The 25,519-nt window shown below is 39.0% G+C and overlaps 1 protein-coding gene across 1 annotated transcript in view; it reads left to right on the top strand.

Moving 5' to 3' along the window:
- ccdc80l2 (coiled-coil domain containing 80 like 2) overlaps positions 1-25,519 on the top strand; it is a 41,355-nt gene that overhangs the window by 2,673 nt on the left and 13,163 nt on the right. Inside the window, exons 2-4 of the mRNA XM_039750507.1 lie at positions 10,682-10,838; positions 21,924-22,057; positions 25,125-25,276. Coding sequence (XP_039606441.1) covers positions 10,682-10,838; positions 21,924-22,057; positions 25,125-25,276 — 443 coding nt within the window. The remainder of the gene's footprint in view (positions 1-10,681; positions 10,839-21,923; positions 22,058-25,124; positions 25,277-25,519) is intronic.

Consider the following 25,519-nt stretch of genomic DNA (forward strand, 5'->3'; position numbering starts at 1 on the left):
GCGCGGGATCTCGGTTGGCAACCCCCCCAGGCAGACATGTGGTCTAGTCCCACCCTCCAGAAATGACCCTCTATCTGCCACAGCCAGGTGTTACGTGGGCGACCCCTTGGCCTGGCCCAGCCACTCGGGTCCCCGACAATGAGGATCTTACAAGCCGAATCACCCTCGGAATCGCGCCACATTGGCTGTACTGCCGTAACCGACGATCCCTTACAGTGCAGGTAATGTGCCTCATTCAGGACTCCATGAGCAACTGCTCATTCGATACAAAGTCAAACTAGCTGTACCCAAGGATTCTCCAAAGAATTACACCGTACCAAAGGAGCCCAATCTCCATCTCAGGTCACTGGATAGCGTCCATGTCTCGCAACCATATCAGTACAGCATGGGACATTTCAGTAAATGCTTTGAGTTCTCCATTCTGGGACATTTCTGACAAATGCTTAACATATGAATTTATATTGTTCTGTAGTTTTATAAATAACTAGCTGTGCTACCCATTTAAGTAATAAATGTAGACCTCAGTGTAAATGTTTACAGTGCAAACATCTATTGCAATGTATTTTGAAATGCATGTCGTAATAATTTGTTTTCCACTTGTCATTTCAACATCCCAGTGCTGCTTTTACAAATCCCATACCAAATGACATATAACAGAGATATAGCAACTGGACAAACTCACATAGATACACAGACACTTGTCCTTTTATTAAGATGAATAATAATTAAACGGGGGGATGTAGTGGTCTATGCTGTAAGATCAGAGACTAGAGATTTGGGTTCAGCTTCCAGTCAGATCACAGTCGATGTGGACTTTGCACATTTAGGTTGTGTTTCTGCAGGTTTTCTCTGATTATTCAAATTCCCTGAAGTCTTGTGTGTGTGTGTGTGTGTGTGTGTGCATTAGGCTGAATGGCATCTCTCATTTGGACTGGTCTGATTGACTGTACCAGTGTTGGTTCTGCAGTGATTATGACCCTGCTTTGATAGTGTCAGCAAGTGGGTTAATGGAAGGTGTGACGGTGCAGGTCGGCTCCAGCTCCCCTTCCTTTCTGGGAGCCTCTTAAACCAGACACTGTCAGTACTGTAACCAAGATAAGTCGGGCAAATGAGGACACACTAAGTAAGGGGATGGTAAACAAGTGCAAATGTTCTTTTAATAAAAACCAAGTCCTAACAGTGTTCAAAGTGTAGTGCTTCTATATCTATAATAAAAAAATCCAATAAAATGAATGTGTTTGTGGTGAATAAAAAGTTACAATAAATAAATCTATGAAAAGCAGAGGTTTTAAAACACACACAGTCATTGAATTCTTTTTAGTACAGGATAATCCCAGCCCACTTCCTTCTTCGTCTCCACGGCTCACTGATAACACGCGCAGTTGACCCCACATTGATGATGAATAAAGGTTTTAATTTAAAATGTACGAGAATACTGTGAGTGTCATGGTGGGGCAGTGGTTTGTGCTTACAACAACCATAGAACTGTAAAAGATTCTCAGTCCAGGCACTGTTTGCTTTGTCAGTCAGTCAGTCATTATCCATCCATCCATCCATTCTCCAACCCGTTATATCCTAACACAGGGTCACGGGGTCTGCTGGAGCCAAACCCTGCCAACACAGGGTGCAAGGCAGGAACACATCCCGGGCAGGGCATAGACATATATAGGTAGACGCCACATTCACTGTGTTGCCCAGTCGACATGATACGTCAGCGTGTCCACCCTATTGCAAGTGGCAAAAGTGCCATTTAAATTAATACAGGTAGACGTGGAAACCGGGTTTTCTGAGGAAAAAACAATAGCGTTTAAAACAGTATCGTTTACATGCAATTATTTATATCCATTTACTGTATATACTAATAATGGCAATTATTAAATAATAATTATTATTATTATTAAATAATTCCTCCCATATAAGTAACATTTCTCGGACTGCCTTCTTCCATCTCCGAAACATGTCTAGACTTCGTCCTGTTTTTACGCAACACAGTACTGAAGTATCGGTTAATGCCCGAGTCATCTCACGTATAGATTACTATAATGCTATTCTAACTGGCATCCCACAAAAACCTATCCATGGTTTACAACTTCTTCAGAATTCTGCTGTCAGGATAATAACCTGCTGTTCTAAATCCACTGAACATATTACAACTATTCTCTCTCAACTTCACTGGCTCCCTGTTAACTACAGAATACTATACAAAATACCACTCTGAACATTTAAAGGTTCCCATAACCTTGCTGATCTCCTGCAGACTTACACTCCACTCGCCCACTCAGATCCTCGTCTGCAGCTTTACTTTCTGTACCACACATCAGACTCTGTGCTATGGGAGCTCAAGCGTCTCTCATAGTGCTCCTCAACTTGGGAATTCTCTTCCCTCTCATATACATCAGCCCGATTCAATAACACATTTTAAAACTGCCCTCAAAATTTATCTTTTCAAACTGGCATACTAATTGTGAATTTTGCACTGTTACTGCCAGTTATCTTTGTTTGTTTGCTAATTATTGCTTTTTGATTTATCATTCTCTTGTTTTAATTTTATTGTCAGGTGACCTTGAGTGCTAAGATTATAAAATGGGATTTTCTAATGGCCAAATATATCCAAAACAATTGTTCAGCCTTATCTATGAAATGTAATCCCCTGGGATCTGGTTTAGAGCATACAGCGGTTTGTACAATCCCTAGCAGCACATGTGTGAGGCATCTTTATCCATTACTTCACTCCACAGCAGTCCCACTCGCAATATGGCGGCGATGCTGACGTATGATGCTGCTGGTCAGGCGGCATCTAGTAATTCTATGTCTATGGGGCAGGGGGCCAGCCAACCGCAGGGCACGCACACCCATACACCAAGCATTCACTAGGGACAATTTAGAATCGCCAATGCACCTAACCTGCATGTCTTTGGACTGTGGGAGGAAACCGGAGCACCCAGAGGAAACCCACGCAGACACAGGGAGAACATGCAAACTCCATGCAGGGAGGACCCGGGCTGCAAAGCAGAAGTGCTACCATTGCACCACCATGCCGCCCTTTGTTTGCTTTGTTTTGCCTCATATATCCCAGACATGACTGGTTAATTGGTATTTCTATGTGGACCAAATAGGGCGAGTGTGTGTGGGTGAGTGTTTGTATGAGTGTGCCCAACAGTGGGCTAGCACTTCATTCAGTGTGTATTCCATACTTTAATTCAGGTCTTTGCCACCCCGTGTTCTGAAAATAAAGGCAGGCAATTTGCTGTAACAGCGGTTAGCCATGCATGTCCACATAGGTTTTCTCTTAATACTCTTAATTCTTCCTACATAACCAATATGTGCATTGTAGATTAATTGGTGCAACTCAGCTAAGGTGATAGAATAAGCAATGATCAGTTATCAGTATGTTCCTTATAATTAATGGGCTGAATTACTTTATAGAAAATGACAAAAACTGGAAGGACTAGAGATCAAGGATTGGGGTACCACCACAGTAAACCCAGGTTGAAAACTAAGAAAATAAAGAATAGAGCCATTGACGTGAATTATACAACAAGAGTACAGAAGCTCTGCTTGTCTTGCATGCAGGTCCTGAACTAAACTGTCATCAAATATACAGTCCTCATCCTAAAAACGAGTGGCCTCCAGGAGCGCTGCTGCCCCCTTTCAGAGCTGTGGATGGAGGAGAAAAGGAAGTTAGTTACAGTGCCATCTCTCGCACCATAGCAACATCGCTTTACCGCGCACAAGCCCTAGGTGTGCATGTGTGACAACATATACAGTGAATTCAGAAAGTATTCAAACCCATTTACTTTTTTTCACATTTTTCTTTGTTGCAGACTTCTGCTAAAATCATTTAAATTCATTTTTTACCCACATCAAACAATACTCAATACACCAAAGCAAAAACAGGATTTTACAAAGTTTTGCAAAAGTATTAAAATACAACAAACTAAAATATCACATTGACACAAGTATTCAGACCCTTTACTCAGCACTTAGTTGAAGTTCCTTCGTCAGTCATTGCAGCCTGGTATCTTTTGAGGTATGATGCAACAAGCTCTGAACACCTGGATTTGTGGATTTTCAGACATTCTTCTCTTCATTCATTTAAGAAGTTTGGAAGTCACTGTGCTGTTGGGAACCTTCAATGCTGCAGAAATTCATAGCCTTCCCCAAATCTGTATCTCAACACAATAATTATAATTCTTTACATTTATATAGCGCTTTTCTCAACACTCAAAGCACTCTCCATGCAGGGAGGACCCAGGAAGCGAACCCACAATCTCCTTACTGCAAAGCGGTAGCAGCACCTGTGTGATCCCGTTTCTAAGCTCTGCAGGCAATTTCGTCCACCTCAGGGTTAGGCGTTTGCTCTGATTCACATTAAAAACTTTGGGGTCTTCTATAGACCGGTGTGTACCTTTCCTAATCACGTCCAGTCAATTGAACTGCCCACAGATGGACCTGAAGGAAGTTGCAGAAAAATTTCAACGATGATCAATAGAATGGGTTGCATTTCAAGTTTCAAGATTTCAAGTGTCATAGCAGAGGGTCTAATTACTTGTGTCAATTAAGTTTTTCAGTTTTTTACTTTTAATAATTTTGCAAATATTTCTAAAATTGTGTTTTCATTTAGTTATTCTGGGTTATTGAGTGTTCCTTGATGTTAGGTAAAAATAAATATCAATGATTTTTAGCAAAAGGCTGAAAAACAGCAAAATGTGAAAAAAGTGAAGGAGTCTGAATCATTTCTGAATCTGTTGTAAATTCTGCTCTGCATCCTCACATATACAGAAATTGTTTAGTTTATAATAGCAACAAAACCAAATATTATGGTATTTTAACTGCATAATTCTTAGATATTACCGTATATGAAGTATGTGAGCAGAACATGGTTAACTAAAGGTTAAACAGAAAAAATAGAGGAAGGAGGGGTTTTCTACTTAATTGTAGAATTTTAAGTTAAAGAATTGCAGAAGAATATTTTGAAGTTCATTGCAGCTGCTTATATTTGCAAAGAAGAAGTAGGTGTAAGGGAAGGCTGGCATCCTTACCCAGTCAATATGCCAATGAGGTGGATGGATGGGGGAAGGCAGAATCTTTAGGGCACTGCCTCCACCAGAATACTACATGGCAGCCCTCCTGGGTTGCAGCGGTTATCATGGGCATCATGGGACATGGAGTTCTTTGGCTCAGCCCTGCTGGTTTCTGTGGGTGCCACCAGGGGGTGCTGTGGGAACTGAAGAGCCCTAATCTGTTGGATTCCCATCAATTCCAGGCCAGTTGTTTGGGAAACCAGAAATACTTCCGAGTTCTTATAAAAGAAGCCGACTGCCTCAGTTCTGGTGAGTCAGAGTCAGAAGGAAGGCGGACGAAGCTTGCAAGGAGGAGTGAAGGAGGAAGTGGCCAGTGACAGAGAGAGAGGAAAGAAACAAAGAGTTGTGGTATTGTAATTTATTGGTGCTGCTTTGTACCATGACTGTGCTGTGGGAAACACTTCAGAGAAAGAATTCGCTGAAATAAAATCCTCCTATTCATTTAATACTTGTGGCCAAGCCTTTGTGTCAGGTGTTTGGGGAGTTGGAGCGCCCCCTGCTCTCCACATAAGATTGTCACTTGGCTACTTGTGACCAGCAGAGAGATGGTAAACGAGTGTTAGATTCAATGGGTTCTAGCTGCACACCTTGAGAGCTCTGCTCCGTGGAGAAACCAATCAAACTGCACACATCTAATGATTTTTAGCAGCCTCTGAATTATACATCAGTGATGTATTTTTAACATGCCCATTTGAAAGAGTACTGCATGCTTAATTCTTGTAAAACATCATTACACTATGGCTTATATTAGGGTTATGAGAATGTCATCTTATTCATGAGGTGTGTCTTGCAGTGGGCGTGTCATGTACAGTAACAGGACTTCCTCTCGGGTAGCGACACTGTCGTGTAGTGCTGTGACCTGCAGCCAAAACATTCTTGGAGTTTCCACTTTAGAAGTCCTGTTATATACACATGTAATTTAAATGGCTTTTCAGCCGAGCTCCTGAACTGCAGAGCTGTATTGGTCAGCACCTGGATGTTCTTGTTAAATTAGCATATTCAAACATTTGAATGATTTTTACGAGTTCTGGCCTTTCAGCTGAACAAGTTTGTAAGTCCTATTCATCGAATTTACAGTCAATTTATGAAGTATTATTTAATTAAGGAACTTGTACCTGACCGGTCTACTTTTGAAACAAAGAACTTGTTATATTGGACCTTTTATTAAAAACTTTTCCATTGGCTTCTTTTTGGGTGTTTGGAGGACTGTAGATTAAGAATCTACCGTTAGATTTTGTAATTGAGCCCTAATTTAGTTTTCTTGTTTCTTTTTACTTTTGCCACTGCCATATTGTAAAAGTGCGTCTGGTTCTTTTTTGTTTTCTGGTTCCAAGTGCTGCCCTTGCATCTCTTGGGGCATATCTTTGGATGTCTCAAACCTCATCCAATTACTCATTGAGGTTAAAAGTCACTCAGAAAGGTCACTTCCCTATCTAAGCTGATGGATTCCAAATTACATTTTTTGCCTAGTGCTTTTTTCGAAATAATTTTTTAATCATTCAGTTTTTTGATCCTTGTCTGTCTTTTTCGACTTTGATTTTCATCTTGCATTTTGGACTTAATAACGGTGCAGTAGATTTCTCAGTTCATGGTCCCCTTTATTTGGTTTTAACTACGTCTCTTCTCCTAACTACTATTTCCAATCTTTTGGCTAGTTCACTAGCATAACAAGGCTATCATTGGGTTATAAAAATAGCTGGCATGCCTTTGTTACAATATCAATAAATAATGTTCTGGCTCATTTTATTTATTTTTTTTTTGAGTCATCATTGTTACTTTTGTTATTAACTTTGAGTGTTATTTTCATGACATTTTGGTACTGCCATTGTATGATTATCTTCATAAGTGCCACCATACTGTTAATTGCAAAAATGTCTGTTTCTAGGCACTTGGGCTGATGGTGTCATAACATATGCCATCATCATGCCATTGTTATGAAAGGTAGGCCCACAAACTGCCAAACAAACACTGGATCACTTATCAATAGTTACATTTTTGGAATACATTTACATTTTAATGAACATTTCCCCCAACTTACTGTATATGTATTTGACCAGTGCCTGTTTTTGATGATCCCTTTTCATTATTCTAAAACAAATAAATTCTCTTTCTGCTAATCAAAACCTTTTAAGTCTTTTTGTACCTGCCAGTTAAAAGCAAACACAATAGCCTTGGGAAACATTATGCTTCTCAACAGACAGGCAAACGGCGATCCTCGTGCTTTTCATGTCTGGGACAAACATTCCCTACTCTCCTAAGAGGGAAGACATTCATTGCAGATTCCTCTTCAATGGCATCCTTACTACTATTTCCATGTAGGAGTTTAAATTGAAAATGAAAAAGTAAGTTAAGTACATTTTTTCTTTTTTGCAATATTTTTTGGATTAATATCAGTGTTAGCACTGCTGCTTTGCATTAAAGAGATTGTGGGTAGGCTTCCCGGGTCCTCCCTGTGTGGAGAGCACTTTCAGTAGCGAGAAAAGCACTTTATAAATGTAAAGTATTATTATTATTATTACTATTTCACCACTGAAGGTCCTCTGATTCTGGGAATCTTGTTGTGCCCTACACTAACCTTCACTCTATGGGTGACAGAGCTTTCAACTGTATAGCACCCAAACTTTGGAATGACTTCTCTAAATTAATCATATAAGATGATTCCATTCCTTCTTTTCAAAAACAACTTAAACCTCATCTGTTGAGGAAGACTTTTAACTTAACTTAACATTCCGACCCTTCTTTCAGTTCACTTCTCTGTCCAGATAGTCAGGATAATTTGTGTTACGTCACAAATAATGTTATTTGCTTCAATTGAACTGCTTAAAACTAGACTCATTTCTATTTTCAAGCTTTCAGTGACCTTCACTGATACTGATGGTTGCCCTATACTCAGTCATCTTCTTTTGTTTCTTTAACTCACCACTGGCTGTATTTAATTTCACTATACTTTATTTCTATTTATTTTATTTATGTTTCATTGTATGTTTTAATGTAAAGCACTTTGGCTACAGCATTACTGATGTTGTTTTAAAAGTGCTCTATAAATAAAATGACAAATTGACATTGTGTCCAATTTTACATATACCCTGCTGTTTAAAAAAGCATCCTGAGCATGGGAAAGGTGCTATATAAATAAAATGTATTATTATGATTATTTATTATTATTATGCATTTTTTTTAAATTCTTAAATAAACCACCTCCAGAAAATGCTCCCATGAATGCAAATGGAAATTGCCTATAAACAAACAAGCATTTCAATTGTAGTTACACTTCTCGTCATTATATCTCTCGATTATAAAAGAAAATCTTTAGACGAGACTATTGCCAAGAGATTTTTTCAAGTCCTGCCCTCTTCTCAACCTTTTTCAACCATGCCCACGGTCCTCTTACCTCTCATTCGTGTGAATGCTTTTGTCAGACACAGTTCCTGCACTCTCAACTCTTATAAATTTTTACGTTTTCCTCACGTTAAGTTCCCAATAAAAGAAGACTTATTATGTCCAAATCTTATTGAAGAACTAGGGGGAAAAGCCACCCTGGCGCCTTTGGCACCCAACTACCAGTTGCAGCCAGTGTGCCGCTCGCGTTGTGAAGAGGGGGGCTGAACGCACCCCAAGGAGTTATGGTCGCTCCTCCGAAACCCCCTCTTAAATGGTAATACAATGGGAAACAAATGCAGTTTTTTTTACCTCTTCTTTGCTCAATCAGCTGCTGGATTGCTGCTGCCGTGCCGCATGATCTACATCTTGCACATCGCTTTGAACATTTAAAAGCCTGTACAGCAACTGTCCTACTCTTTGTCTTTTATTTCCGATCCCGGGCATGGTTTAATCTCTTGGCACTCTTGGTTAAGTCTTGTCTTGTGGGATGTGAGTTCTTGATATTTTGTAGTTTATAATTTAAAAACGTAATATGAATCTGAAAATCTAACAACATCACATTAAAGTTCAATACATTCTGAAAAGAATGATACCTAACATATATATATGTAGGTTTTAAAATAAGCCTGATTTAAAACGTGACAAAAAAGTGACATAAAAATGTCACATAAAATCGTTGCACAAAATCTTTGCACTTCTAGGCTTAGGATTTTATATATTATATATATAGAGTAGATTTTATCCCAAAGGGTTATCAACAAAAGAAATGAGCACATGGGCAATCCTAGCACTGAGAAATGATGAAGTCAAACGAATCAACTGGAGTACCTTGGGATTATATAGCTGCAGTCTGTTGAACTGCATGGGTAAACAGAGCTCATGCTAATTAAAGCATCTCAGAGTATGAGGCATATTCTCATTCTCATAAATGTTTTTATATGCTTTTTTTTAATTTGAAATCTTTAGTTTAACATGTTTCTCAGTGCACACCTTTTGTGGATATCACATAAAGCTCAAAATGAGCCAATGAATAAATTGTTGCTGGGTTGGTCACTTAACCAGTGAATGAGGTGGAGAGGTGGGTCTTCAATTCAGATGTACATCTAGACACTTCAATTTTCATTAAAAGGAGCATTTTCTGGAAATGAGTTATTTAACAATGTTTTGTTAAATACATCTATTAGGGATGTTGTGAGCATATGACTGGATGACATGAAATGCGAATTACACAACATGAGTAATGTGAGATTTTTTCATGGATGTGATTCTATTTACTGTTGTCCAGCATTGGTCACAATAAACCTTTATTATACTAGAAAATTTGCTCTCTCCACTCTGCATGAAAACAAAAGATTCAAAAGATTAAAAATGTCTTCTTGTCTCAAGGCTGTAAGTAACATATAAAACAAATACCATTTCTTTGTGGAGTATTCTGGTAGGGGATTTATTTATTCTTTGAATGTGTATTCATAGGCAATGTGTGTCTACTCTAAAATAAGTGCATGAATGAAGGTATCTTTAGTGTTCTAGCATCCCATCTGGGGTTGATTCCTGCTTTTCATGGTAATAGAAAAAGTGGGCACAAAAAACAGACAGGAATTCAACATTCTTTTTAACTTTGCCTTATGTTACCTATTGCTCTTTAGCTAATCTTATGGATGGCTTAAATGGGAGAGCTCAAGCCTTCTGATTAAGACTCTATGTGTAGCTAATGGCAGCTCAAGTATAGAGATTAAGCTGGTTGAATACTCAAAAGTCAAGGAGAAAGGTTCTGTGTTCAGTTTAGTTTTTAATGTTAAGAGTATAATAACATCCGACAAAGCTGCAGAATTCAGCCAGCTATAGAGGCCTCCAATCAGATAGAATGATTGGATTCAGATGATCTTAGCTGTCATGCAGGATTACAGGCAACCAGCAACAAGTAGGTTGTTTTGAGGGCCTAACAAGTTCATAGCACAGATATCGGGCTCACCCTTAAGCAGATGGTGTAAGTTTAATTAAGTCAGGGAAGCTTGGTGGACGGAAGGGTTGACTTGGGGAGTTGCAGTGTGTGATAAAGAAGGCTCTACAAGTGCTAGGCCTCAGACAGCAGCAATGGGTATCGATTTTAACATGTTAATAGTTGGTGAACACTAGAATGTTGAACTAACTTAATTGAAAAGATATTTTATTATAAATCATAGCTCTTAATAAAACTGTTTTGACTGTTTCTGCAGGTCATTACATCACCCAGTCCTGGGAACCCTTATTATATTCAACAAAGAGATGCTATTTTGGAAGACAACTGCGAACTAGCCCAAAGGAAAATCACAATTTTTACCCTTCTTGGATCTGACAGCAATTATACTTTGAAAGTTGATCACTACCAGCAGGGTATGTAACAAGAAAAATATTATTAGTATAATCAGATTCATAAATCTTAGAAATTCACAAATGCATGTCAACTCATACTGATCTGACAATGTCATGTATACGACAGAGAAATAAATAAGACACAATCACTGCTCATTCTAAAAAAGTATTAAACTCATGAATTAATATTGAAATGAGAGTGGCCAAGTAAACAATACATATTTATTTGGAATGTAATTGTGAGGGTTTTATGACTTTCATTTTGACTCGGGCATGAAAATCTACATTTGTACTATTTTACACAACATAGCGCCAGCAATGCTTGATATATTCTAAATGCATAATTTTAAAATTTACTGACATTACTGAGATTCAAAAGGGGTGGCTCATTACTCCAGAGTTCTGGAATCAAATCCAGGCTTGGTCATTTGAAATTATTTTTTTCACACATAGTTTCCATAACTCCATCCTAGCATTCAACAATTGTAAAGGTTATCATGTTATCGTGTAGTGCTATGTTGGAGAAAGACATTAAAAACATTGACTTACAACACCAGACATTGTACTGCAATTCAAAGACAAATCTCTTCATATGTTCTATCCATGTATGTGTATGTTTTTTCCAGCAGCAAACCTGAAAGAACTGGCATAAAAGACACACCACTCAATTCAGTTGCATGTTAAATTATGATCTCTGACGGCTATCTGTTTAGTGTCCTTTATTTGCATTTGACTGTGTTCATCATGACATCTTATTTGTTGGAAGGGGGAAAGTTGAGGGTTTGGATGCCTATAACTATTTAGCCATTAAATTGACAAGGTACGGATGGGGTTTTAAAATGTCAGAAATCTATTTCTGGTGTTATTTTCCTGTTTTGCTTTGCATTTTAAATGTTGATTTTTGTTAAAATTTTGGTTTTCTTTATTTATATGCTGTTTTGCAGATCACATGACCTCATTTGTTGCACCAGTGACATAACATTAATATATGACTATGTCAGCGTTTGCACTACATGTTATGCCTCAATGGATAAAATAACGTCAATAGAATCTTTATCATCAGTTAGTTTATTTCCCAAGTAGGCCCTAGTGGTAGGATTTTGTTTTTGGTTTCTACATTTGCTTCATCTTAGAATCTCGAGTGTCATCTTGTCCCTTCTTTCTTGGCAGTCCTGGTTTTGTTTGGATCTCACGATTCTAACCTCTGCTTTGCCTGACCACACCTTTTTTCTCTTATTATTTCCCTGTATTTTTCAATCCCCTGTGATAAGACAGCCCCCGGGCACAGACAGACAGACGCTGAATGTTCAAAAACACACACTGTTTATTTACAAAAGTGTCCTGCACACAACACAGTGCTCCAATCCATCCAAACTCAGTCCATTCTTTCCTTCACTCTTCGTATTTGTTCTGCCTCTACTCCTCTCCACCCAAGCTTCATCTTCCTCCTCCCGACTCCGGCTACACCACTGTAATAATGAACAGACTCGACACACTTAAAAAGGTTTGGGGCAGCCACCTGTATAATATTCCTGGCAGCAAAAGGCTTTTGAATAGCACAGAGATGTTCACAATACTGAGTCCAAAACAGAACTGCCGAGGGTTTGCAAAGATAGCGGCTTTAAGGGATCAGACCGGAAGTGATGTTCTTCCGACGTCAGTCTGTGCAACGGAAGTGACGTTCTTCTGGGCACCGGAACTGGAAGTGATGTCAATGCTGAGTGCCGGAAGCGATGTCACTAACTCTGAATCAGAGTTTAGTGCAACCCGCCACCCCCTGGCCTGGTATGGAATTACCTTTGCTTGGTCCATACAACGTCCTCCTACGTGTGTGACACCCCACAATAATCCCCAAATATTTCATTGACTTAGCAAGGCTTGTGTGATATAAGTAAAAATGTTTTATGAGTAGGAGTTAAATTTTGATATTACATTATCAGAGGAATTTTATAATATGAGGGTTGCCCAGAAAGTTTTGCAACATATTATTTCTTTCCTAATCTTAGAAATGTATTACATAATTGCTTTAACATACTATTAGGATATCTATATGTCTTTCTTACAGTCCTCATTTTCATTTTTCTACATAATCTCCATCAACTCCAATAACCTTGCACCAGCAGGACACCACAACACACATCCTCTACTCAGACCTTCAGAATGCTGCACTCAAAGCAACTACTTCAATAGCTTTGTCACCACTTCCAAATTTTTTTATTAGGGATGGTGTTTGTGAAAGTTTGAAAGAAGAGGAAATCTGAGGAAACCAAATATGGGCTTTAGAATGAAATAGGAGGTGTGAATGTCTCCTGGAGAGGTGGAGATGTGCTCTAGAGAGGAGAGGAATGAGGGAGGTCTGAGGAATGGTGAGGATGCAGGGAGTACAGTTGATGAAGGTGGATGAGATTAAATACTTGGGATCACCTGTACACTGTCACGGGGAGTGTGGAAGAGAAGTTAAGATGAGAGTGCCGACAGGGTGGAATGGGTGGAGAAGAGTGTCAGAAGTGATTTGTCATAGACAGGTACCAGCAAAAGGTAAAAGGGAAGGTCTACAAGGTGCTAATGAGACCACCTATGCTATATGGGCTGGAGCTGGTGGCACTGACAAAAAGACAGGAGACAGAGCTGGAGGTGGCAGTTTTAAAGATGTTAAGATTTGTATTGGGTGTGACGAGGATGGAAAGGATTAGGAACAAGTACATTAGAGAATCAGCTCAGGTTGGACGGTCTGGAGACAAAGCCAGAGAGGTGAGATTGCATTGGTTTGGATATGTGCAGAGGAGAGATGCTGGGTTTATTATATAGAGAAAGATGTTAGGGATGGAGCTGCCAGGTTAGAGGAGAAGAGGAAGGCCTAAGAGGAGGTTTATGGTTGTGGTGAGAGGGGACATGCAGGTGGTGGGTGTGAAAGAGAAAGATGCAGAGGACCGAAAGATATGCAAATGTATTATCTGCTGTGGCAACCGCTAACGGGAGTAGCCAAAGAAGAAGGAGGAGGAGGAAGAGTTGTGAATGTTCATTGTTGTGCCAAATAAGGACTTTAGCACCATCTCTTCTGAGTCTGAACTCTTATTAAACACTTCGGGAACCTTTTAAACGTTTCAATGTACAAATTTGAGTTAATGTTCAAAAAATGGTATAAAGTTTATTAAAATTATCTATGACTGAATCTCACAAAGCAGTGGCCATAATCTTTCTTCCAAAAGGGGTTTCCTTAAGCAATTACTTTTGGATAGTATCAGTTCATTGATTGCCTTTTGGTCTCTGGTTCAAAGTGATTCATCCACGTTTCACCCCTCGTGATGACTCATGGTGAAAAGCTTTCACACTCAGTCTCTTAATAGGAGAGCAGATCTGAAAATATGTGTTTCTGCCCAGTTTTGTGATTGACAGCTAGGCTTAATGGAATCCAATGTCCACACACTTTTGAATATCCTAAGTCTTAGGGGTTCTTAACATGCAGTCTCCAAGGCCCCCTGTGGCTACCCACTTCTGTGCTTTTTAGTATATAATAGTCTAAATAACCAGAACATTAAAATTTTTAAAAATATTTCAACGGAAAAAAAATGAACTTATCTAACCTATCTAACACATATTGTGTGGTTATATCCTGCATTCCTGCTTCATTCAGTAAAAATTTAGGAAAACCAGATTTCCATTTCCAGATGGTTGTAAAAACAAAGAAACAGCTTGCTTAATTAAGGTAGCAGTTCTATTTTTTTTTATTTATTGTTGTTTATTATTATTTTACCCATTTTTTGTTTTTCTTTTCTTGCAACTACCTGACAACTTGTAAAGCACTTTGAGCTACCTTCTTTGTTTGAAAAAATGCTATAGAAATAAGTGTTGTTATTGTTGTTATTAAGAGAAGAAGTGAGTTGGGACAAAAACCTGCAGCCACCAGGCTACCCTAGGACTGAAAATTGAGAACGATTGTCCTAAGGCAGCAATGACATTGCTTACACTACTCTTGGATACTGACAGCAGGTCCAAGATTTATGTTCATAATCTATTGGTCTTCTTGGATGAGTTGGACAATACATTTAAGCAATGCTGGAGTGACTGCTGTCATTGGCTGGCCAAAGTAACACATGTCAGTTCTCAGAACCCACAATTTATAAAGCTCTTTGTCTAACAATGCTTAATAACTGCCTGTTGCTTCAAACAGACATCACCACAGTAAGTTATTTTAAGAGCTATGCATGAACTGGGAAATGGATTATTCTTCTGTACCACAGTAACAAAAATGACATTTCACATTAACCTTTGATGAAGAATAGAAAAGGTTGCAAACATTTGGGGTCAATTCTCTGTATTAATCCAATTATTCATCCCATATGTTTTAATTCAGCTTAGGTTTGTGGAAAGCAAGATGCCATCCAGACAGTTCAAGAAGCAAAGCAGGAACCAAGCCTGGGTAGGAAACCAGTCCATTTCTGGAAACAGTCTTGCACACAACTACACCCACACTCATGTTCACACTCTCCCAGGGCCAATTTGGAATTAGCAATGATCCTAACATGCATGTCTTTGGAGAGGTGAGGATATGGGAGGAAAACCTGTGCAGGCAGAGAGAGAATGTATAAACTCCAACAGACAACAACAGCGTGTAGTTTTCAAATCTAAGATGCTGGCTCCATGAAACAGCAATTCTAGACACTGCCCAGTAATAAAAAAAAAAAAACAGCTGCACCAGAATCATAGGTCCAATTTACATGAGAACATGCAAACAGAATGACTGATGACTAGGCAGTAGCACATATTCTAAAACCACTGTAAATGAGCAGTTTATCAATCTAGAATGACGCTGATCATTATCACTCCCCTGGGTAACAATGCCACTGCTTATGTGTTGTGCCACAGATCCATGCGGATACTGAATGTTGTCCTATGACACAGTCTAGTAAACCTGTGGTAAATGCTTTTCCGGGGAGACAAGTGCTCAGAAAGAAGTTAAACTTGAAAACAGTATTATTATGCAGCGCCCTGCTGTGGGCTGGCACCCTGCCCAGAGTATGTTTCCTGCCTTGCGCCCTGTGTTAGCTGGGATTGGCTCCAGCAGACCCCCATGACCCTGTGTTAGGATATATCGGGTTGGATAATGGATGGATGGATGGATTATTATGCAGCCATTATTGCTCACAGGTAGCAGAGATGAGCAGCTCTTAAAGACATCACTATAACACCTGCTCTTCTAACAATGTGTTGTGACAGTGGTCAGTGATTTTTAATAAAAACCTTAATTAAATGCAAGATATGAAAGAAATGCCTCAAATGAAGTTGATCATAATATAAATACAAGGATGGATGAAAATATCCATAAAAAGAAAATAAAATGTACCCTGTACCTTGAGAGCCAGTGTGGAGAAGAAGACAGCAATAAAGAATCATTTAATAAGTGAGAATTGCACTTTGTGAAAATGCAAAAGTGCAGCTGACAGTATCTCCCAAGTTTATTCTACCCAGTTGTATCAGATGTGGATGACTTTTTACTCAAAATAAATGGGTTAATCAAATGCAGTTTGAAAAGTTTGCTGATTAACATTTGTTTATTATAAGCGTTGTTTTGTTTTCCATTTTTTGACTGTATGTGTTCTCCATATGTTCTCAAGTTTATGAAAAACATTTGTGGGATTTGAAATATTCCCAAAAATGTAAATATTTCCTAATGCATTGCCTATAAATAGAAATTATATCTGCTTTCAATTACTGGGTTTCTACATACAGAAAAGGCATTTAAGAATACTGTACATAAATGTTGTCCATCCTTTTGATGAAGGCATTTCATACAATTTTAGGATTATATGGCAGCACCAGGAACTAGCTCTTAAAAGGGTGCGAGTACATCAAAGGGCACACTCAGCCATCCACCAATTCCTTCTCATAACACCAGTTCAACAAACACCAGTTTCTTACAGTTCTGTGAGGAAAATGAAAGAACCCAAATATAGTAACAAACTCCAGACCGAATATTACTAGTCCAGGAATCAAACCCAGAACCGTGAAGCTCTGAAGCTGCAGTACTAAACACTGAGCTACCATGCTATCGATTTTACGTTGTATAAATTCATTTTTACCCAAAAGCTGTTAGAAATATTGCTGATCTGGCTATTATTCTCTAATGAAAGTTAGCTTTAGTGCTTCTCAAAAAACAGTGTCTGAAACAAACTTTCAGAATGATTAATTCACCGCAAATGATTGTATTTTAAGGGCACTAAAGTCTAATTCTAAAAATGTGATGTAAATGAAATCCTTTAAAATGTATTACTACAACAATGTGTAAAGTAGAGAAGACACAGAGAACTGTGCTGATGAAGTCTATAGTCTGAAGTGAAAATAAGAATGATTAGAAATCTATAACCAAAAATTGAAAAATATTGGTAAAGTGATGCTTTTCACCATCACTTCTTTCATTTATTTTTTTCATCACAAGTTTACTCAGAGCCAGAATCTATTGTGGCAACATATAACCCAAGATGGAAATGAACGCTGAACGGAACACCGGTCAATTGTAGTTTACATTTGCATTTGCATTCTATGTCTTTCATATTAGGCACACTGATTCAACTAATAATGCACGTCTCTGAAAATTAGGAAAATGGATAAACACTGGCTTGCCACGAAATCAAGGCAGTTGCACCAACCACTGCACCACCATGTTATGTTATATTTTTTGAAAGGACAAGATAGCATAGAAAAAAGACAGATGGCCTTTTTCACTTATATAAAATCTGATTTCTTTAAAATGTTCATGTTTTGTTTAGGATCCAGATTTAAAAACAAAACAATGCATGACTTTTATAATGGTAAAAAATACATACTCTTTTGTCTACACAATTGCCTTTCTTTGAACTCCCTAGATGTGGTCCTCTGATGGATCACTATAATGGCCTATGGTAGCCATTTACTGCTGTCTTCTGTTAGCTCAAACTATTAATTTTCACAGGTTAATAATTTGCTGCTGTTCCTTCCTAGCTACTTCCTAACTCCAAACTCAACAGTCGAATAGAGCTGGACTGACTCTGCTTGGCAATCATTGTTTATAGTCATGAGGTTACTGGTCATCTAGTGCTATAGATTTTATGACTCGCTAAGTCGTGTGCAGGTTTTCAGGCCACACTTATTGAGCAGTTTTTGCTAACACTTTTCTAGTGTTGCTCATTCAGTTCCACATAACAACCAAAACTTTACAATGGTGCTGGGAATAATGAGTATTTGTTATAGTACAAAACTAATGAAAAGCAGCAACTTGTCTATCATTCATGCTTATTAAGACCAGATACTCACAGAAACAGAAATCCATGTACAAATGGCACTGAAATCCAGTGATCATTAAAAATTTATGTTGGCAACCACAACTGTAAACTTGTTGCAACCTCAAAAATGTTTACTAAAGAAATAAAGTATTTATGTACAATAATATTTCTTTCAAAAAAATAGAGAAATGATTTTGTAAAGTAGCCACAAATTGCTGATAAATTAAATGTTTTCTCTTTTAAACTGTATGTCACAAGGTATTGAATGATTTTAACTATACACAGTACCTTTAAATGTTAACTTCTGTGTGATTTTATAATACTTCTTCTTCTTCTTTCAGCTGCTCCTTTTAGGGGTTGCCACAGTGGATCATCTTTTTCCATATCTTCCTGTCCTCTGCATCTTGCTTCCACCCATCACCTGCATGTCCTCTCTCACCACATCCATAAACCTTCTCTTAGGTCTTCCTCTTTTCCTCTTGCCTGGCAGCTCTATCTTTAACATCCTTCTCCCAATATACCCAGAATTTCTCCTTTGCACATGTCCAAACCAAAGCAGTCTCGCTTCTCTGATTTTGTCTCCAAACCGTCCAACCTGTGCTGACCCTCTAATGTACTCATTCCTATTCCTGTCCATCCTTATCACACCCAATGCAAATCTGCAAATGCAAATGCCACCTCCAGCTCAGTCTCCTGTATTTTGGTCAATGTCACCATCTCCAACCCATATAACATGGCTGGTCTCGCTACCATCCTGTAGACCTTCTCTTTCACTCTTGCTGATAGCCACCAGTCATCTCCACCCATTCCACCCTGCCTGCACTCTCTTTTTCACGTCTCTTCTGCAATCCCCATTACTCAGTACTGTTGATCCCAAGTATTTAAACTCATCCACCTTTGACAGTTCTACTCCCTGCATCCTTACCACTCCTCTGACCTCCATCTTATTCACACACATGTATTCTGTCTTGTTCCTACTGACCTTCATTTCTCTCCTCTCTAGAGCATATCTCCACCTCTCCAGTGTCTCCTTGACTTGCTCCCTTCTCTCTCTACAGATAACAATGTCATCAGAAAACATCATAGTCCATGGGGACTCCTGTCTAATCTTGTCTGTCAACCTGTCCATCACCATTGCAAATAAGGGCTCACAGCAGCTCTCTGATGTAATCCCACCTCCACTTTAAATGCCTCAGTCACTCCTACCGCAGACCTCACCACTGTCACATTTCCCTCGTACATACCCTGTACAACTCTTACATACTTCTCTGCCACTCCCGACTTCCTCATACAATACCACAACTCCTTTCGAGGCACCCTATCATATCCTTTCTCCAGATCCACAAAGACACCATGCAATTCTGGCCTTCTCTATACTTCTCCATCAACACCTTCAGAGCAAACATTGCATCTGTGGTGCTCCTTCTTCGCATGAAACCATACTGCTGCTCACTAATCATCACCTCCCTTCTTAACCTAGCTTCCGCTACTCTTTCCCATACCTTCATGCCATGGCTCATCAATTTTATCCCCCTGTAGTTACTACAGCTCTACATATCCCACTTATTCTTAAAAATGGGTACTAGTACACTTCTTCTCCACTCCTCTCACTTTCTAGATTTCCATTAAACAATCTGGTTTAAAAACTCCACTGCCATCTCTTCTAAACACCTCCATACTTCCACAGGTATGTCATCTGGACCAACGGCCTTTCCATTCTTCATCCTCTTCATAGCCATCCTTACTTCCTCCTTGCTAATCCGTTGCACTTCCTAATTCACTATCTCCACATCATCCAACATTCTCTCTCTCTCTCTACTCATCAGCCTCTCAAAGTACTATTTCCATCTTCTCAACACATTGTCCTAGCTTGTGAGTATGTTTCCATCTTTATCTTTTATCACCCTAACATGCTGCACATCTTTACCAGCTCGGTCCATCTGTCTAGCTAATTGGTACAGGTCCTTTTTTCCCTCCTTAGTGTCCAGCCTCTCATATAACTCATCATACACCTTTTCTTTAGCCTTCACTACCTCTCTCTTCATCTTACGCCATATCTCCTTATACTCTTGTCTACTTTCTGCATCACTCTGACTATCCCACTTCTTCTTCGCCATCCTCTTTCTCTGTATACTCTGTATAATATACCTGTGTGCATCTTCCTCCACTCTTGAACGGTACCCTATGTTCCTCCCTCTTCTTAAAATATGTATTCACCACAGCCATGTCCATCCTTTTCACAAAATCCACTATCATCTGAATTTCTTTATTTCTCTTCTTGACATAATACCTACCCATCACTTTCTTGTCTCCTATGTTTCCTTCACCAACATGTCCATTGAAATCCGCTCCAATCACCACTTTCTGTCCCTTAGATACACTGTCTATCACTTTATCCAACTCACTCCAGAAATCTTCTTTCTCATTACTTGCACACCCAACTTGCGGTGCATATGCACTAACAACATTCATCATCACACCTCCAATTTCCAGCTTCATAATCATCATGTCTGACATTCCTTTCACCTCCAAAGCACTCTTGAAATACTGTTCCTTCAGAATAACCCCTAACCCATTTCTCCTCCCATCCACACCTTGATAGAACAATTTAAATCCACCTCCGATTCACCTGGCTTTACTCCCCTTCCCTTTAGTCTCTTGCATGCACAATATATCAACCTTCCTTCTCTCCATCATATCAGCTAACTCTCTCCTCTTACCAGTCATACTGCTAACATTCAAAGTTCCTAACCTCAGTTCCACTCTCTTTACCTTCCTCCTCTCCTCCTGCCTCTGGACACATCTCCCACCTCTTCTTCTCCTTCTTTGGCCAACAGTAACCCAATTTCCGCTAGCACCCTGTTGACTAACAGTACTGGCGGCGGTTGTTAACCCAGGCCTCAACCGATTCGGTATGGAAATTTGTATTGTTGTCCGCATATTGATCTGGCAAAATTTTACACCAGATACCCTGACGTGACCTCACCTCAAAAGATAAAGCACAAAGCAGAAAGTATACAAATTAATGGAGATCAAACAATTATTATTGAATGACAATAATAATAGTTCTTTATATTTATATAGCACTTTCCTCACTACTTGGAGCACTTTTTCACAGTACCACTTCAATCACCACTAATATGTAGCATCCACCTAGTTGATGCAATGGCAGACATTTTGGCACCAGTACACTCATCACACATTAAGTGTTAGGTAGTGAAATTGTGAGAGAGAGAGCCAATTAGAGGCAGGGATGGTTAGTTGTGTCAGAATTACTAGGCCAAGGAGGGCAATTTATCCTGGACATTGGGATACACCCTGCTCTTTATGAAGGATTCCCAAGGATCCTTTATGACCACAGAGAGTCAGGACTTCAGCATTACATCTCATCTGAAGGAGGGCACCATTTTTACAGAACAGTGTCCAAGACATTGCACTGGGGCTTTGGGATCCATGTTCAAATCACAGGGGAATTGCCCCCTGCTGGCCTCAACAACACCTCTTCCAGCAGCAACCAAAGCGTTTGTTAGATGACAATATTCAGGCCTGTGAATTACACTTTCTTAGTTCTTTGGTGAACACATTTGTGTTATGTTCCATAGGCATTGTTCTATCACTTACATATTATTAAAGTTTATACTTTTTAATTAATCTGGCAGATAGTTTCTTTTGAAGTTTATGTTAGGCTCAAATACATCTTGCCTGAAGAAGGGGCCTGAGTTGCCTTGAAAGCTTGCATATTGTAATCTTTTTAGTTAGCCAATAAAAGGTGTAATTTTGCTTGACTTCTCACTATAACCAAACAACAGATTAAGATTTAGGTACAAATCTTAATTTTTTTTTTTAGGTGATGATGACTCTATTGGCGCTGACCTCTCCAAGTCAATTGATAAGCATCAGACTATGCAGCTTCTCAGAGAACATGGAATGATTCCTAACAAATTTTTCATGCTATTGATGGACATTAACACCTCATTAAAGGTCTGGACATTTTTATTACCTTGGCTTGTTCTTTCTATAGGCAAACACACCAGTAAGCTACCATTTACACAACTAACTTTTATATTTTCCATATCTAACTTTATTGAGGGGCGGCACGGTGGCACAGTGGTAGCGCTGCTGCCTCGCAGTTAGGCGACCCGGGTTCGCTTCCCGGGTCCTCCCTGCGTGGAGTTTGCATGTTCTCCCCGTGTCTGCGTGGGTTTCCTCCGGGCGCTCGGTTTCCTCCCACAATCCAAAGACATGCAGGTTAGGTGGATTGGCGATTCTAAATTGGCCCTAGTGTGTGCTTGGTGTGTGGGTGTGTTTGTGTGTGTCCTGCGGTGGGTTGGCACCCTGCCCTGGATTGGTTCCTGCCTTGTGCCCTGTGTTGGCTGGAATTGGCTCCAGGAGACCCCCGTGACCCTGTATTCGGATTCAGCGGGTTTGAAAATGGATGGATGGAACTTTATTGAGACAATCTTTAAATGGACAAGTTCATGTAATACAATGTCCACTTATAATTGAAATTTTTAGATTGCGTCCAGACATATACAAACACTTTGGATGTTGTGTTTGTAGTACAGGACAGTGGTGCAGTATTAGCCCTGTTGCCTAACAGGCTCAGAGACCTGAGTGTGAAAGTTGAAGGTTACGGGCGTTTTCAATGTCCTAGTGAGTTTTCCCTGGGTTTCTTCTCACCTCATTAAGTCTTACTGTTTACCTTAACTAGTAAAACTAAGACAGAGTGTGTTTGCCCTGTGATGGACTGGTGTCCTATCTGTTAAGTTGTGTTATTAATGTTATTCATTTTGGACAGTAGGTGGCACTGTACAAAAACGATATACAGTAATCCCTCCTCGATCGCGGGGGTTGCGTTCCAGAACCCCCCGCGATAGATGAAAATCTGCGAAGTAGAAACCATATGTTTGTATAGTTATTTTTATATATTTTAAGCCCCTATAAACTCTCCCACACTGTTAACGTTATTAGAGCCCTCTAGACATGAAATAACACCCTTTAGTCAAAAGTTTAAACTGTGCTCCATGACAAGACAGAAATGACAGTTCTTTCTCACAATTAAAAGAATGCAAATATATCTTCTTCTCTTCAGGAGCACAGAATTTCAGAGAGAGGGAGAGAAAGCGCTCGCAAAGAAAAGCAAACAATCAAAAAATCAATACGTGTGCTTTTAAGTATTCCAAAGCACCGCAATAAAGCGGCATTTTTTAGAGGAGCGTCAGTATCTTCTAAGCAAACAGCCTCTGTGCAAACAGCCCCTCTGCTCATATCTCCTCTGTCAGGCACAGAGAACGTCAGAGACAGAGAGAGAGAGAGAGACAGAGATTAAAGCAAACAATCAAAAAATCAATGTGTGCTTTTGGAAGCACCTTCATAAATATTGATAGATTAACTACGCATCCTTCATCTTTGTAAATTTGGTTCTTCCGTCACATGGTTTCATGAGGCTGAAGTATATTGAGGCAGCATTACTACAACACAAAAACAGTTTGTCATGAGGAACAATAATTCATACACATTTAACCAAGGTTAGTTTAAAGCTGCCAAAATGATTCTGACATACATGGCACTGGGATGTGGGACAAAAGTACCCAGACAGACAAGGGCAAAATGTGTAAACTGTAGTCTACACAAACAGTGACTGAGCTATGAATCAAACATCATGCTGTCTAACCTGCACATTTAATTGAAGTTTTATTAGAATCATAAGAAAGAGTTAAAGAAGCAAATGGCAATTATTAAATTTATGTTCACCTCTGCAGGATGACTATTCATTTATATCATTGTCTTACATCTTTTGTAGCAAGCTTTGAAGAAGCATATTATGCATTTAGATTTATGAAAATAGTAAGGCTTCTAAGGCACAGTTCTGAAAATTAAACATTGACTGCCTTCTGATGAATCCTTACTAACCATATGGTGAACACGTACACATAAGGCACATTTCTTTTCAGACCTTAAACAGCAAACAGTACAAGGGATTGTTTCACTATACAAATCAGACAGAATGAGACCCATCTCTAAGTAGCAGGGTAACTAGAAACTCTGAATTTACCAGTTGTGAGTTTTTATGAACATGACCTGTGATGGACTAGCTCCCTATCTGCTTTTTAATAATAATAATAATAATTTATTTTATTTATAAGGCACTTTACATTTGTGGTAAACCTCAAAGTTCTACATAAAAAAAAATTTAACAAAAAACAACAAGATAAAAACAAAGATAAAACAATAATTAGAGGCAATTTTGTTAATATGCTTTCCTAAATAGAAAAGCCTTTAACTGTCTTTTGAAAGAGCCCACAATATGCTGTGTTCTCAGGTTCTCTGGTAGGTTCTTTTTGGCTTGCACCTGATACCACAGGAACAGGCATTAGGTCTGGTGGCCCTGAATTAGATTGATATTTTCTACAGGTTTAAACAGAAATTAAACCTTACAGAAGCCAGAAGGAAGATCTGGAAAAATTACTAGAGTCATCCTCCATGAGGGAAGATGACTATCATACCTCTTTCCATTACTTCAAACACTCTACACCTGTAGGACAAAAACAAGCTTACTTTTGTGCCATGATACAATAGAAAAGTGAGACAAAAAATCTTACCTTAATTCTTAGATCATGTATGATCTTACAGCAACATTGGGCTTTCAATGACATCACAATTTTAATAATCAGAGGCAAGACTTCCAGGCCTCTCCTAAAAATGAGATATAAATCTCAATGTGATCATCTGGTCAGAGTAAGGCTTAATAAATAAAAAATCAAAACCACTAAAATGAGATATTTCCTGTTGCATGAAAGATAATCTGTTTCTTTTGCTTTAAATGTTTTGTTGACAGAAAATCTAGGACTTGGGCCAAAGGAGCATAACAATAATATACAAAGCAAACAGAATTATGTAAACCATAATGCCAATTTCACTTATTTAGCATAAACCAATTCAGTGCACCTAAGTTCAGACTGCTCCACAGTGCCAAAAGGCTGCCAAAAGTTATATAATTCTCTATTTGATCTGCCATTTATACTGTTTGTTCCTTACTGTTTTCCAGCATTCTTTTAAGGAACCAGTTACACTAAAGGTATTATTGAAACAAATCGATTCTTTCCCATCAAGAGCAACTGAGATCGCAACTGAAAAAAAGGAGCAGACATCTTGCAATAAGCCAGACAGCAATGCCATTACAAGTCGCTTTCTCTCAAGGTAAAAAGTTCATGAAATATTTGGTTGGATGAGGAGATATCAGCAGTAAACCTGGGAAAAATAAAACATTTTCTTTTTTAATATTTTCTTTTAACGATGGAGCTTGAATAAACTTTTGTATCCTGGTACCAATTCCTGTAGCCTCGTATGGCCATCTTAACGTATGAGCACAATAGGCACGGACCTAGGCCCCAGGAGCATAGGGCCCATGATGTTTCTGATGCCTTTGTTTCTGTTTTGCTG

The sequence above is a fragment of the Polypterus senegalus genome, chromosome 4 (genome assembly GCF_016835505.1).
Source record: "Polypterus senegalus isolate Bchr_013 chromosome 4, ASM1683550v1, whole genome shotgun sequence".
Lineage (NCBI taxonomy): Eukaryota > Metazoa > Chordata > Cladistia > Polypteriformes > Polypteridae > Polypterus > Polypterus senegalus.